A 16201-nucleotide genomic window follows, 5' to 3' on the forward strand; every position below is an offset into this window, starting at 1 on the left:
TTGTAATGACATAGTTTGTATTTATTTGTGTTAATAGCAATGTAATCACAATGTCATTACATCCAAAATAAAAGTTTGTAATTACATATGTACTACACAGTTTTTTTTTTTACATCTTTATATATAAATACACAAATACAGTACTTGAATATACAAAGTAACATGTTTATAAATATTATCTTGGATGAAACTACAATTTAAATACATGTAGTGCCATCGTAATTACAATGTAATGACATTGTAATTACAAGATTAATACCTACAAACTGCTTGCAGAAAACATAACAAACCTAACATAACTAAGTACTAATTACAAGACATATTTGTGTCTGATAAAAAAGTACTAGTTCCTTTATTGCAAAACAAACCTATACACATGCATGACTGTTTTTTAAAGATGGTTAAGGTGAAAAAAGCACCAGCACAATCTTTCTAGTGTAGTCAGGGAAAGACATAAAATATTATTCAAATTCAGAGCTACAACTAGTTCAAAAATGGAAAAGAAAGAAAAGCAATACATGTATAAAGCAATAAAAAAAGCAATTTAGTACAACTAATGTGGTTTCCCTAAACGAGCTTTTGAATTTTTATTAATTAGTATAGTATGAGCTTTGTATTAATTCGATTTATTAAGGTAGGCTACCAATGAATAATAATCCTGACTCTAACTAGTTTTAGTCTATGGCTTTGAGAAGTCATGTTGAATAGAAATGCAATAATACATAAATGATATAAAAATCCATAATCTCTGAGGTAAATATATTTGTTTGTTCCAGTTTACAGACTAATTTTCAATTATCTGCTAATTCTCACAACCCTGTCGGTGAGCAGACTCAGGGAAGCAAGGGATTTCTAGACATGTTTTACTAATCTTGATTTATCAAACAGGGCACGTGTGCTTTTCCTGGGCGAATGAGAGTCAACTCTGCTGTGAGCATCGGTTATACAGTTAGTGTGCACAGCTGCGTTTGGTTTGTGACGAATGTTTATGCAGATGAACACTTCTATGGTATGACCTACCTTTACGATACCTTCATGAAGTATCCCTGTAATAAGTTGCAGGCTAACTTTATCCTCTGAAGACAATATTTACCATCCTGAGACAGAGCGAATCAGAGAAAATTAACACAAGAGGGCAGCCTTCAGTCTCTGTCAAACCACACGACGCACATGCTTAAAGGGATAGCTCACCCAAAAATGACAATTTACTAACTCACGTGGTTTCAAACGACTGTGAGATTCTATATTCTGTTAAACGCAAAAGATGTTCTGAGGAAAGCTGTAACCAATAATTTAATAGTAGGATAAACAAATAGCAATCAATAGTTACAAGAAGAAACATAAGAAAGAACTCATAAAGGTTTGGAAAAAGTAAAGAGTGAATAAATGATGATGGAATTTTCAGTTTTGGGTGAACTATCCTTTTATCCTAAACGATTATAACGTCTGATCAAACTTACAAAGTTAGGACTGTTAATCAAACTTCTTATATATAAAACAAATACTGAATCAAAACATTCAAAGTTGTGATGCAGACTTGAAGACATCTGAATGATATGTTTCGTATTTAGGTACAATCTGTCATTATTGAGATCATTTATTTACCCTTTGTCTAAAGACAAAGGTAAACACATAAATGACAATAAAAACAGAACAACAGATCTTAATTCTCTTAAAACAACTACAAAGTTAGCTGCTGAATCTAATATATTTCACCATTTCAGGTCACAGGTTTCAGTTTAACATATTGTGTATCAGATTAAAGTTTGTGCATCATTTATTTCATCCCTGATCCATCAGTTTGACACACTAATAGATTTTTAACAACCTTTAAAAGAATAGTTCATCCAAAAATGAAAATTCTGCCATTATTTACTCCTCCTTCACTTGTTTGGGTTTCCTATGTTCAACACGAATGAAGATACACTGAAAAATGTTGGAAAACAACAACCATTGAGTTTCATAGTATTTGTTTATTTCCAATTGATACTTTTCCTCCGAAATCCTTCATAATATCTTGTTTTGTGTTCAACAGAAGAAGTAAACTCAAAAAAGTTTAGAATCACTTGAGTGGTAATATAATAATAATAATTTTAATATTATATAATACTATTATTTATATATGGAATTAAAATACTAAGAAAATTGTCTTTAAAGTTAAATTACAAAAATGTCATTATGACTTATTTACAGTAGGACATTTGCTAAATATTTTCATGGCTCATGATCTGTCTGTCTGTCTGTATATCTGTCAAAAGTTTAGAACCACTTCAGTGTGAGTAAATTAATAATTTACATTTTTGGTGGTCATTTTAATTGTGTGACATTTTGATACTCAGCGAACTATTCCATTACTCTTAATACAGTTTTAACAGTCATATAGAAACTGTTAAACAATACTCCATGTTTAAAGGATTAAAAAAAAATAATTACATCAGCTGACACTATCACCTGATCCAGAAACTTTCTGACTGAATGGAATATTGCACCATCATGTCATACACTTTCTCTGATCTTACAATAATTTTTCACAGAGGCCTAAGAAATAGTTCTAGGCTAATAATTTCAGTTCCAAACTGAAGATTATATTAACAGTTTTTCTATTTACATTTGCACAAGAGTTAATGCATTTCTCAAAACAATTAGTCATTTGTGCACATCATAGTAGCAGTTTCTAATTCCTTCCAACAAATTGCAAATACTTTTGGACATGAATCAAGTCTTGTCAGTCAAAATTAACTAAACTTGTGAATGCTGAATAGTCATTGTGAGAAATGCAGCAAGGCCACTGAGAAAAACTGTTATGTGGTATTTATGTGTAACTTATACTGCATACTGAACCTGAGTAACAAAAACACGTCCACATACCGAATAAAGAAAAGAAAAAATACAAAAGAATTGCAAATAATATCAAGACAGTGGCATAAGTGAGAAAAGAGTAAGAGAAAAGAACAATAGGTCATATCTTTAGAAAGCAAGACTGAAGCTCTCTCTCTCTCTCACATGTTGTATACATCAAAAACCAAAGCAAAAGACTCTTCATAAGACAGCTGCAATTGAAATGTAAATGAGAATTAGTCAAGGCTATAGAGGGCAACTTAGCAGAGAATAAGAAATTTGCCATCTCCTGAATAAATCTGCAATAAGCAGACATCACAATAAGTGACACTTAGGCCTTTTGTTACAAAATGAAATTTGAAAAACAAGTTTAATGAAATTGTAAACGGTCAAATAAATTATTTTACAGCAATTTAATTGTTGTAAATTATTGCATGGCAATACCTGAACAATGTAGTGGTAAACTGAAACAAATTAAAGGCAACATGGTAAAACAAAAAATAACAAAAACCTACATTATAATGTCCAAATAAGAGCTAATAACTTTGTACAAATATTTATAAGACACACTCATATTGTAAACATTTCATAGTAGGATTTAAAGGTTTAGCTAAACACAGAGATCTTCAAAATACTGAATCTTGTAAAGATAATACAGTCAAGTAAAAACGTAAAAAACAACTATAGAAATTCAGCAATTTAAAGATTAGAGTTACAAATGAACACACAACTTTACTAACAGTTCCTTTACAGGGATGCCACTGTGACTGAAGGCCAAAAGTGAAAATGTAAATGGATTGATCGTCCTCCAAATATCAATTCTTTCATTCAGTGCATAAAACTTACCAAAAGTTCCATGTTCAGACAATAGAACAATAGAGACCATGTGCGGTTATTTCAATACAATGCAGTGAAAAAGAAAAACTCATTATCACAATGGTTCCTTTTAACTTTTCTTTTGTTGTAAGTATCTTACAAAAACCCTGTTTGCACCTAGTGAATCAAGATATCCTGAGAAATCAAATTGAAAAAAAAGTGATATATTTACACAATTAAGTGTTGTAGTTTAAAACATTCTCCTCATTATAAAAAAAATTAAATGTGTACATGGGTTACATTTAATGTTTTTGCAACACATTAAAAATGAGACACGTTTGCTGAAAGAAAAGTTTGTCAGCTGTACTGAATCTGACAGCAGCTGCATCGCAAACCGTAAATAATTTGATAATGCTTTGTCTGTGAATGGTGGATTATGTGGCTAATGTTGTCAAAGCACTTACTCAAATGTAACAGCAAGCGGGTGTTGATGCTTTTTACTATGCAACAAAGTTAGCCAATCAGAATAGCAGCCATTTGATGACAAGTCTTAAATGGTTTATTCACACAAAAATAAAAAAATACCGTAATTAATTACTGACCCGTCATGTCGAGAAGTCATTCATCTTCGGAAGACAAATTAAGTGACGTTTTACAAACTAATTTCGAGAGAAGCACGGGATATGATTGATCACGGCTGGTCTCTCATCTGTAATTAGCCATAACCCAATCAGATTCAAGCTTACAATAAATAGACTGATTTCTCCCAACTATCATATCTTCGTTTTGGAAGAATCCCCCCATCCACCCAATCTCCTCTTTTTCTTCCCTTTGCCAGGGGGAGCTCTCGAGACCTACCTGATCTGGACCCCCTTATATGCTTATTGACCAGGCGGGAGCCCTGGGCTCAATGGGCTATATGCAGTGTTTTTCAGCCAACAATAGAGTTCCGGTGAAAGCTTTATGTGATTATTTTCAATTTGATATGGTTCCTTTTACATCATCAATGTTGTATTGTAATTCAAAAATAACCAGTTAAATCGACTTAAGCATCCATTAGGTTGTTAAAGCGTAAAAAGAGACGAAAAACTGTGTAAACGCAAGCACTGTTTCATTGAAAATACTGGGGTGAAAAATAATTTCCATATCTGAAATACATGGCACGGAAAAATCGAATTTAATGCAGTGCTTCTTGTTTGGTCTGATACCCACTTTATATCGCACGTCAGCCAGACAGTGAAGATTGCTGTTTTTTAAAGAAATCAGATCTTAAATGCAGCTGTTTTTGTATGGGATGACAATTAACCGGAAGCCATGGGGCTGGCTGACTAAAATTAAAAGTCTGTGTGCATATACCCCATTATCTTCGAGCTCAGGGTTCTCGCCTGGGACAGCTTGCAAAACTTGCTAATAGAGTCAAGCAATATCTAAGTACGAACTCTTAAGAATACTTCAGATTAAATCAGATAGCTCCCTCATCCTCCATAGACAGCAATGGTCACAAGAATTTCAAGTTACTTAGCTGGGGACTATTTTCAGGTACTGAGTAATATCATTTAGACTTCTGCAGTCATGGTAAGACAGAAAAGTTACTTGATTAATACACCAGAATGAGAGTATAGTTTCTAGCTATATTGCCCTATAAAGAACTTTTCATTTTAATTTGTCAAGCTTTAAACAGGAAAATTATCTAAATGTTTTATTACAATTTTTGAGCAAGATGCTAATGGTCTAATCTGATTCAATGTTTTATGCTAAGCTAAGCTAAAAGTGCTCCAGCCAGAGCCGGAGATCAGCTGAAAGGATTAAAAAAATGGTAAAACTCAATTGTTTAACTCTAGGGAAGTTGTAAAATTAGCCTATTTCCAAAAAGAGTGTTCCTTTACAGATGATTTCAGAAAAAGGGTCAGATTGAAACCATAGGTAAACCACAATGATCATATTAAAATAATACAAAATAAATAACTTCATGTTGTGGAGTTTGCATCAAGCCAACTAAAAAAGGCACTAAATACAGGTGTAAACAGTGTCTAAAATGTTTTGAGCTTATCCACTTCCTGAGGTAGGTGAAAACATTTGATTGAATTTAAATGTGATACTGTAATTACGTATGGGAAGCAATCTAAGGAAGTTCACCCCAAAAAGGACTACTGTCTTTTAAATTAGTCTTGAATTACCTTGTCCTCTTTTTCCAGAGCTTTTCCTCCTTCTGATGAACACATAATACGATAGTTTGAAGAATGTTGAAAACTGGTAGCCACCGACTTCCATAGTATTTGTTTTTCCTACAATGAATCTCAATGGTTACCGATTTCCAAAGTTCTTCAAACTATCTTATTTTGTGTTCAACAGAAGAAATGAACTCATAAAAGTTTGTAAGCACTTGGTGAGCACATTTGTCCTCGTGGGTCAACCGTTCCTTTAACACCAGGTAGACCCAGGGCCAAAAATACATCTCCCACAAAAACAGAAAACATTTCTACTTCCTCTCAGGTGCATCTAAGTGTCCTCCTCCCAAAGACACAGCTGTTTCTGAGGGGTGTAGAAGTCAAAGCGGTAGCCTTGGCTGCAGCTCTTAATGCCACACTTGTAAGGGTTTGGCCCTTGACCACGGCAGTACTTCAGCTGGCAGGGGAACCACTCAAGGTTTAAGCTGTAGCTACAGGCGCAGGGCCGCCATGGGTCTGATGTGGAGCTGCAGCTTTGTAGGCCAGTCACGTTCACACTCGGAGGAAACGCCTCAAATATTGAGCCTGCAACTCCTGTAAAGACAAAATTATTTGGTTAAAATAATTTTTTTTTACATTTTGATCTTCGCACAACCATCCCACTAGCTTGCAGCTAGCATGGATTAGCATATTGCTAGCATGTTTCTAGTATGAAATAGCATGTTGTTATAGGACTGGGCGATTAATCGAAAAGTAATCGAAATCGACAATCAGAAGCTATAATTGATCAAATTTTTCCAGGTCAGTTTTTTCAATTACTTTCCCTATCATATGTAGAGTCACATGACCTCGCTCTGTTAAGGCTAATTTATACTTATTATATTATTCTGATATTGTACTTCTGCCAAGTGCACGCATACGGTCTGGCGCAGCCGTCGCATACTACACGTAGCGCAAGCTTTGTGATTGGTCAGTTTGGTAATGGTGAATAGGGTGGGCGGTGCGGAGATCATCGTTTTAGGTTTTAATTTCAGTAGTTAAGCGTTGATGTTCAATAAATAATCATAGATAGTGGATAGTGTGTGTTTACTTCAATTATTTTAAAAAGCAATGCACCCTACATTCTAAAAATATTTCACTTGTAATATGTGAATTTATTTACTGTACAAAACTTGTCAGTGAACTATGGGGGCAAAAACAAAATAAATAAATAAAATAACCGTTCATTAATTTTAATCGAGTTTAAGGCTGCTTTTACACTGCATGGTTCAAGTGACTCAATTCAGATTTTTTTCTTTCATGTTGCACAGATTGGATATGGCTCATGTATGTGTAAGTGGAAAAAAAATCACATGGATTCCGATTTACTCAAATCAGATTCACAACTTGTTCATATGTGAAAATTTATCTGATATGAATCGGATCTGTGCCCTCGTGTCTGCAGTGTAAGCAGGTAGATCGGATTTCACCTGTCAATGAGAGTCGCGCATCATTAAAAACTGTCTGATGCTTTAATTTCAGAACAGATTTCGCCAGAGTCTTAAACCTTATATCTTATACACAACTAAAAATGCTTTTATATTGTCATGTAGCACAAGCATTTAAGCATGTTAACAAGAGAGAGAAAGTGAGAGCGAGAGAGAGAGCGTAATATCCTCCATGTAACTGATATAAACTAAAACAAATCAATTGCATACATCATGTGCCTAAACCACCCTATGGACATTACATTAAGATTCCTACTGGTTTAAAAAGGTCTAGATTAAATATATGAGATATGAGAACTTTTCTGTCATAAACAGCTTGCCAAAAAGAATTTAAAAAAATGAAACCCTGCAAACAGATTAAATACAGGAATGGAGAAAAGAGCGCTCTTGTTATCAGCTGTCAGTCAGCAGCCACTCCTTTTTTTTTCCTGCTCATTTCGCCTTTGCCGTGTGCTGTGTAAACACAGACAATCGGATATGAGTCACTTTTAAAAGATGATGTAGGCCGGTCAGCAAAAAAACGGATACTGTCACAAAATCGGAATTGACCATCAAGATCTGCAGTGTAAATGCAGCCAAAATGTTCAATTAATTGAGATTTTGATTTTAGGCCATATCAGCCAGCCCTATGTTGTAAGCAGGTCCACCCCTACATCCCTCTATCTGCAACAGTCTTTAAAGTGCTTGTCATGATGAAATACTATTGTTATGTCAATGTATTTATAAGAGTTTTTTCTGACTGAGGACATTTTTTAAAAATAATTTTACATAAATTAAATGGTATATAAAATAACGTTCGCTTGGTATCTATACATTGTTGTTTATTAAATGCAACCCTAGACCAAAAATAAAAAAAGTCATAAGTGCCAATTTTTGGAAATATATAAGCTTTCCATTGATTTATATGTAGCATATACGTTGTAGTTTAAACTTAAGTACTGCCCAGAGTCCATAAGTTTTATTGCAAAAAATGACTTTTATGAGTCCCGGATTTAAAATGTCTGAGAGTAAATTCACCCTGTGACATCTTATCTACAAAGATGCTCACCAGAGCCAGCCTATCCCCAACTTCAAAGACATACCAGAGAGAAACCACCTTTTCATCCTAGGAACCCAAAGACACACTATTGAAATGGACTCATAGAAATCTCAAAATTCAGCCCAAAGTACATGTAATGTGTTTGTAACCTTTGTATTCTCTTCCTTAATTCTCTCTTAATTCCTACACCTGTATATGCCCTTTTCAAGACATTAGACAAACTAAGAATGCATGAATTATGTTTTATGTACTTCTAAAAATGTCATGTTTAGTGTCGTTCTTCTCCATACTTAATTCTACAGCTCATGATCTAGAACACAGGATGACAACTTGTATGCTTGGTGTAATTTCAAACCATGAGTTAAAGTTTTGTCTGTCTGTCTTCAGACAGTACAGACCAGCGAGGAGGAACAAAGAAAGTTTGACTTTTCCTCTCACGCCATTGGTCAGGCAGGAGAGACTGGGAGTTACCTGACCAATACTTTTAAATACCTGCTACACACCCAAATACTGGAAAAAGGTTCCAGACACAAAAGGACAGAGCGCGTTTCTGTACCCACGTGACTCGCCTGAGTCTACGTTTCTTATTTTCCGACAAATTAAACTCTAAACTAAAAAAGTTTAAAGTTTGCGTCTCGCCAAACTCCGATCTGCGGCGCAAATTCCACGCAAGTAACAAAGGACTCCTTAAAAGACTTTATCTTCTAGGCATCAGAGAAAGATCACTGGATGCAACGCAATATTGTTGTTTATAAAACGTAACTGTAGACCAAAAAAAAAAGTAAATTTTTGGAAATAAATAAGCTTTTCATTGATCTATACTTTGTTAGGATATGACAATATTTGGCCAATATACAACTATTTGAATATCCAGAATCTGAGGGTTCAAAAAATTAAATATTAAGAAAAAAACCTTTAAAAGTTACAATCTATCTTTCAAAATAGAATCCTGAATTTTTCAGTTACAAATGACTAAGAATGAGCCCTGTCATGCCATCAAGGCCTTAAACTGTACTTTACAACCCTGTATGAACTGGAGTACAAGTGTCTTGTTCTCTGACCTCTGTCCATCCAGTGCTGGATGTCCTGTTGTCGTGTGTAGACCAGGTCTCGGGCGTCCCTGCAGATGTTACGGATGTGAGCACTGAGCTGCCAGGAGAGACTCATGTTGAGCGCTGTGTTCAAAGAGAAACGCTCCACTGCTCGTCTCTCCTCCGCAGTGCGCACCACATGAGCGTTTTTCTGTGACAGTGACAACATTCGCATTTAGCATATACAAACATCCAAAACTTGCTGTTTGTCATTTCTGCCAAAACGAATCAAAGATCTTTTTTGACATCAACTAGTACTCATCAAATCTTCTGACCAATCAGTCGCTCTATAGTATCTGACATGTCCCGCCCTCTTTGCAATGGTTCCCATTTAATGCGCTTGATCAACCACTCTCACTGGCAGAGCTGTAATAAAAACAAGACACTATTGGCTGTTTTTTTTTAAATGGGAGGAGCTACTTTATGTCCTTCCCTGTCTTTGTGTTTCTGCAGAGATTACGCCAAACATCAAATTTAAAATGCATATTTAAAATCACTTTAATGGGGTCTTTAATAGTTTGATTTTCACCCTGCAAAGTCCTCGGTTTCATTTCTGATTATTCCCATGCTCTTAAGTTTGCTGTCTTGTAGAACAATATTGTGCATGACAACTGTTTATCTAAAAGAAAGATGCACAGCCTTTTATTAGGATTAACAACACATGCCTAACACATTTTGCCCCAAAATGTAATTTTTTATTGTATGTTTATATCTGTCAGCAGACATTTTTCAGGCGTTTTGAGTAACAGATGATTTCTGACCTGTCGTAGTCTGGCCATGGCCTCGCTGGGAATGAACTCTCCTTGATCCAGATGTGAGATGAAGCAGAGCGCCTGGTACTGGGACTGACCCTTCTCTGGCTCTCCAAGCACCAGCGCACGAAAGACCTTCACATGCTTTAAAAAGAAAACAACATCAAGAAATGCATTCATTCATTCATTCATTCATGTTTTAATGCCGTATCTGCAGAATTGGCTATGTTCATGGCAACACTTGTACTGAATATTCAATATATAATTTACATCCCCAAATGAGAAAAAGTTGGGACAGTATGGAAAACGCAAATAAAAAAAGAAAATAGTGATTTCCAAATTAACTTTGAATTGTATTTCATTGCAGACAATATTGTTTTAGTCTGGTCAACTTCATTTCATTCCTGTCATTCAGACCTGCAATACATTACAAAATAAGTTGGAACAGGAGCAATTTAGGGCTAGTAATCAGGAAAATTGGTTTAATAATGATGTGATTTGAAACAGCTGATTGTAATTATGATTTAATACAAAAGCAGCATTCAAGAAAGGTGTAGTCCTTTAGGAGCAAAGATGGGCAGAGGATTACCAATTTGCCAACAAATACGTGAAAAAATTATTGAAATGTTTAAAAACAATGGTATAGAAAGATATGAAGACATTTGAATATTTCACCTTGAAGGAGATTCAAGAAATCTTGAGGAATTTCAGTGCATTATGGACAAGGCCACAGGCGTAAGCTGAACAAATGTGATCCCCGATCCATCAAGCGGCACTGCATCAAGAATCCTCATTCATCTATAAGGGATATCACCACATGGGCTCAGGACTACTTTGGCAAACCTTTGTCAAGTAGCACAATAAGTAGTTACATCCACAAATGGCAGGAAAACTGTACTGTGAAAAAAGGAAGCCCTATGTTAACAGTGTCCAGAAGCGCCGTCAACTTCTCTGGTCTCTGAGGCATCTGGGATAGACCCTCACACATAGGAAACATGCACAGTGGTCAGATGAATCAGTATTTCAAGTATTTTGGGGGGAAAATGGATGTTGTGTGCTCTGGACCAAAGACGAAAAAGATCATCCAGACTGTTACCAGCAACAAGTCCAAAAGCCAGGGTCTGACATAGTATGGGGTTGTGTCAGTGCCCTTGGCAAAAGTAACTTGCACTTCTGAGATAGCACTATTAATGCTTAAAACCACATACAGGTTTTGGAGCACAATATGCTGCCTTCTTTTCCAGGGAAGCCCATGCATATTTCAACAAGACGATGCAAAACCGTATTCTGCACACACTACAGTCCTGCTACGGAGTAAGAGGATACAGGTACTTGACTGGCCTGCCTTCAGCCCCGAACTGACTCCGATAGAGAATGTATGGCGCATTTTGAAGCACAAAATCAGACAACAAAAACTCTGTACTGTTGCCTAAGACTTGTTGGCAGGAAGAATGGGACAAAATTATCATTTGGTGTCTTCAGTCCCTGAACGTCTATTAAGTGTTGTGAAAAGTAATGGCAACATTACAAAGAGGTAAATGCTTTATTGTTTCAGAGTTTTTTGAAATGTGTTGCAAGAACCAAAATTGAAATATGCGTTTAATTAAAAAAATAAATAAATAAATAAAATTATCAGGAACAAGTTAAATATTGTTTACTGTATTGTCTGCAATAAAATACAAGTCAAAGGAAATTTATAAATCACTACTTTCTTTTTATTTGCGTTTCCATACTGTCTGAAGTTTTTTCTGATATGGGATTGTAAAATCATATTCACTGTTTCTTAATCATTCATTGAACAAAAAAATTACAAATAACAACGACACTGATAAAAAGTACATCAAGAATATGAAAAATATTACATTTGAAAAATATGCTTACAGTGGACATGCTATACATACTTTGAAATAATAAATATTTAATAATTAATTATTTAAGATTTAATTTAATTACAGAAAATATTTTAAAAATACACTGTTGTGCCACAGTCCCCATTAAAAAAAATCGTGCAAATTCCCAAATTAACAGCTCTTGTAACAGACAGCTACATAATTGTAGTTTTGGAGGAAATCCTATTTATGTGATTCAGTTCACTTTTTTTGTTGTTGTTGCTATTATGTTTATTCTCATCAAACTTAAGTTAATATGTTTAATAAAATATAATGAACAAAAAATATATATAATTATGTTTCTAAAGGTAGTCCCAATGCCAGAGAGCTGTATAACAAGACCAAAAATTACTAAATAGATTGGGAGAGGTATGCAAATATAAAAAGATGCACAAACTTTAAAAAGCCTTTATTTTAAGAAGCTAAAGTGTAACCTGTTAACACAACCTTGAGCATCAGCTGATCAACTAACTTACCCAGAGAAAGCAGACTAACAGCTCCCATATGCACATCACCAAGAATACAGCCTTCTTTCATGACAATAATGCTGCTTTTCTTTGCTTCTGTACAAGCTTAACTGAACTACAGCATTTACCACTGGCTTACTTGGTTTGGGACTTGTAGAGCTGCGCATCGATGGATTTGCTCTTCAGTGTTTGGATTTTCAGTAGTGAAAATGAAACCACACTGAACTAAACTAAACTGAACCTCAACTCTGAAATCTGGACTGACACAGTTTCAACTTACTAGAACTTCTATGTTAAGCTGCTTTGACACAAACTACTTTGTAAAAGCGCTATAGAAATAAACATGAATTGAATTGAATTAACAGCTATTATCAGTTAACCGCGTTTGTTTGTTTGTGTTTAACGCCATGCCAGCTTCTATGGCCATTTTCATGGCAAGAAAATGTATACTGGAGATATAGATTATATTAAGGTTTTACCATTAATTTTTGCTTTCAACTGGAAAACTGTTTTCAGATAAATAGTGGTAAAAAAGGCTTCAAAAAATGAACTGAATTAAATTAATTCTGCACAAAATTAAAACCAATACAATGAAGATATGCTTCACAGTTAAAGTGCTTTAACAAATAGAGCATATGGGAAAACTTGTGTCAATCTGGAGAGATTCTACGATGGTTAAGAAAAATCACAATCAGGTCCCGCTAGTTGGAAAGATTCGCTATCATGACTAATGTCATGACTTTTATTTTATGTACCTGTAGATTCTATTTTATTTGCCATTTGTTAATTAATAATGTACGAACAAATATTTGCTTTTAGGTCCAAAGGAGGTAGCTACAGAACAAATTTTGGGGTTTGTCAATAAACAATTGCAGTGCTTTCAGCAGTTAAATAAAAACTTTAAAATGCTATAGTATTAGCTCCTCTGTTTATTTTATCCCCCAATTTCTGTTTAAGAGAGAGAAATTTTTTTCAACACATTTCTAAAAATAATAGTTTTAATAACTCATTTCTAATAACTGATTTATTTTATCTTTGCCATGATGACAGTAAATAATATTTGACTAGATTTTTTTCAAGACACTTCTATACAGCTTAAAGTGACATTTAAAGGCTTAACTAGGTTAATTAGGTTAATTAGGCAAGTCATTGTATAACAATGATTTGTTCTGTAGACTATCAAAAATATATCTTAAAGGGGCTCTTATATTTTAACCATAAAATGTTTTTTCAAAAAATGAAAACTGCTTTCATTCTAGCCGAAATAAAACAAATGAGATTTTCTCCAGAAGAAAAAATATAATATATTATTAATATTAAACATAATTAATAGTATAAATATTAAACATAATTTGAGAAATATTTAAAAAAAGAAAAAAAAATCAAAGGGGGGCTAATAATTCTGACTAACTGTATATATATGGTAAATAACCATAAATTGACTTTCCCAGAATTCACTTCATTACTGTGGTTCATTTCATTTTTTTCCACACCAAAATGTCAAACTCCTTTAACACAAACAAACAGACATGAAAATTGAAAGCTCTCTTAATCCTTAAAATAATAATATAATAACAATAAATAAATAAATAAAAAGTTGACAATTGGTTGTGATTCTTACAAGTAAACAACAGATATGATCACAAAGTACAGATGGTGAGGCATATCTTTTTAAAATCAGTTAGAATGCAACCGAAATAAGAAGTGCTATCAAGACCTAAACGTTTTTGAAAATATTTAATGTTGAAAAGTCACACAGCAACATTATATTAGCATGTTTTCGGAATACATGGTACTTAAAGGGATGGTTCACCTAAAATTGAAAAATTCTATCAGCATTTACTCAATCTATGCTTGTCACAAACTTAATTGAGTTTCTTTTTTTTTTCTGATGATTCCAAATGAAGATATTTAGAAAAATGTTGGAAACCTGTTATCATTGACTTTTATATTTTTCCCCTAAGAAACTAAGAAAGTTAATAGTTACAAGATTCTAACATTTTTAACATATTCTAACATATCTTCTTTTGTGATCAACAGAACAAAGAAACTCATAAAAGTTTGAAACCACTTGAAGTTAAATATTCGTTTTTGGGTGAAAACTTTACTTTTTTTTCAAAATGAAGTCCCATAATTGGGAAACAAATATGCTACTTTGGTTCTTTAATAAACAATAAAAGCTTCAGATAGTAATACAATTGAGTACCATAACAGTACTGAAGTTAATTAACTGTACAATATGCATGTAGCCTACAGAAGAAAAGATTCATTGGATTTACAACATTTTTTTGAAGGCAAGTAGTTGCTAACAATTTATATCATGGGCTGAATTTAATCAAACTCAGTAATGTACAACTTAATTTGTCCGAATAAAGTCAGCCCATATAAATTGTTTGCAACCACTTACCTAAAAAAAATAGGTAAATACAATGAATATTTGTTTTTTTAGTTCAAGGTTTCTTGATTTGATTGATTTCAAGATTCTACACAATACAAATAGCATGTCCAAGAAACATACAGGCTATTATTTCTGTACTTCTGACTCTTGGCTCCATGTATACAGATAGATTGAGATTTAAAAGAGCATATTTTTGGTTCTTCTCAGTTCGTTAGAAGCTGTGGTGTTGAATTATACATTAGAACTGATACTCACGCGCTTGAAATCAGCCAGGAATGTGATGAGAGTCCCGTCTGTCTGCTTGAACTCCAGTGTTATAATGTCCTTCACACTGTCCGCCTCTAAAAGTTCCTCCGCTATTTGACCATCGCCGAGCCGAACAAGCACCGTCAAACGTGAGCAAACACTTACCGATAAAAGCAGAGTAAACACGGTAAACGCGATCTGGACTGAAGCCGGCGAAGCCACTCTCGTGTTCATTACAAAGGACACCGAAGATGTAAACTCACTTAACGCAACAATGGGACATACCGTCACAGTACATGACTAAACTGATTTCAAAAGTGCGGACTACGAACGCAAACCTAGTAACGTTAACGTTAACTGTTTACACTAGAGAGAGAACTTCGACGTCTGTTTATAAACACTGCTGGTTTAGTTTAGCTCGATGATGATGATGATGATGATGGCACCGCATTTGCGTCTTTCAAAAAAAATAAACGTTCATCTTGTTAATAAAATGCTGGTTTAATTTGTACATCGAAAGTTTTAATAGGAGTCAGAAATGTGTGTAGTGCTTTTAAATGTTCGTTTAAATACTAACTCTAAAAGCTCCCGTTTTTCCCGTCACTTCCTCCGAACTTCAGTAATTTGGCTAAAGGCGCCTTGGGCTCCCAGCACTGCGTGGGGCCACTTCTTAAAGACACAGGCTCAGATTTCGAGACAGAACTCATCGATTTATTAATGAAACGAAGATTGTTGTTGTTACAAATAAATTAGTCCTAGTTTTAATAGCTATTTAGATTGTCTGGAGCAGTAATAAAACATTAATTATTAATTTTATTATCCCTTATATAATTAGGCTTATGTTTTTTACTCTAAATACAATATGGGGATTAGGTTTAAAGGGTTAGTTCACCCCCCAAAATATTATTATTATTATTATTATTATTATTATTATTATTATTATTATTTACACTCAAGTTGTTCCAAACCTGTATGAGTTTCTTTATTGTAAAATTTATTTATAAGAAAGC

The 16201-nt window shown here is 34.1% G+C and overlaps 1 protein-coding gene across 1 annotated transcript; it reads right to left on the minus strand.

The window, feature by feature from the left end:
• Nucleotides 1-3999: 3999 nt before the first annotated feature.
• oafb (OAF homolog b (Drosophila)) lies at nt 4000-15539 on the minus strand. The gene is made up of 4 exons (XM_056457052.1): nt 15201-15539; nt 10201-10335; nt 9410-9590; nt 4000-6416 (listed from the first exon to the last, which is right to left on the minus strand). The coding sequence occupies exons 1-4, from the start codon at nt 15423-15425 to the stop codon at nt 6154-6156; spliced, it is 804 nt and encodes a 267-aa protein (XP_056313027.1). The 5' UTR covers nt 15426-15539; the 3' UTR covers nt 4000-6153.
• Nucleotides 15540-16201: the final 662 nt, after the last annotated feature.

The sequence above is a fragment of the Danio aesculapii genome, chromosome 5, assembly GCF_903798145.1.
Source record: "Danio aesculapii chromosome 5, fDanAes4.1, whole genome shotgun sequence".
In the NCBI taxonomy this organism is placed as follows: Eukaryota; Metazoa; Chordata; class Actinopteri; order Cypriniformes; family Danionidae; genus Danio; species Danio aesculapii.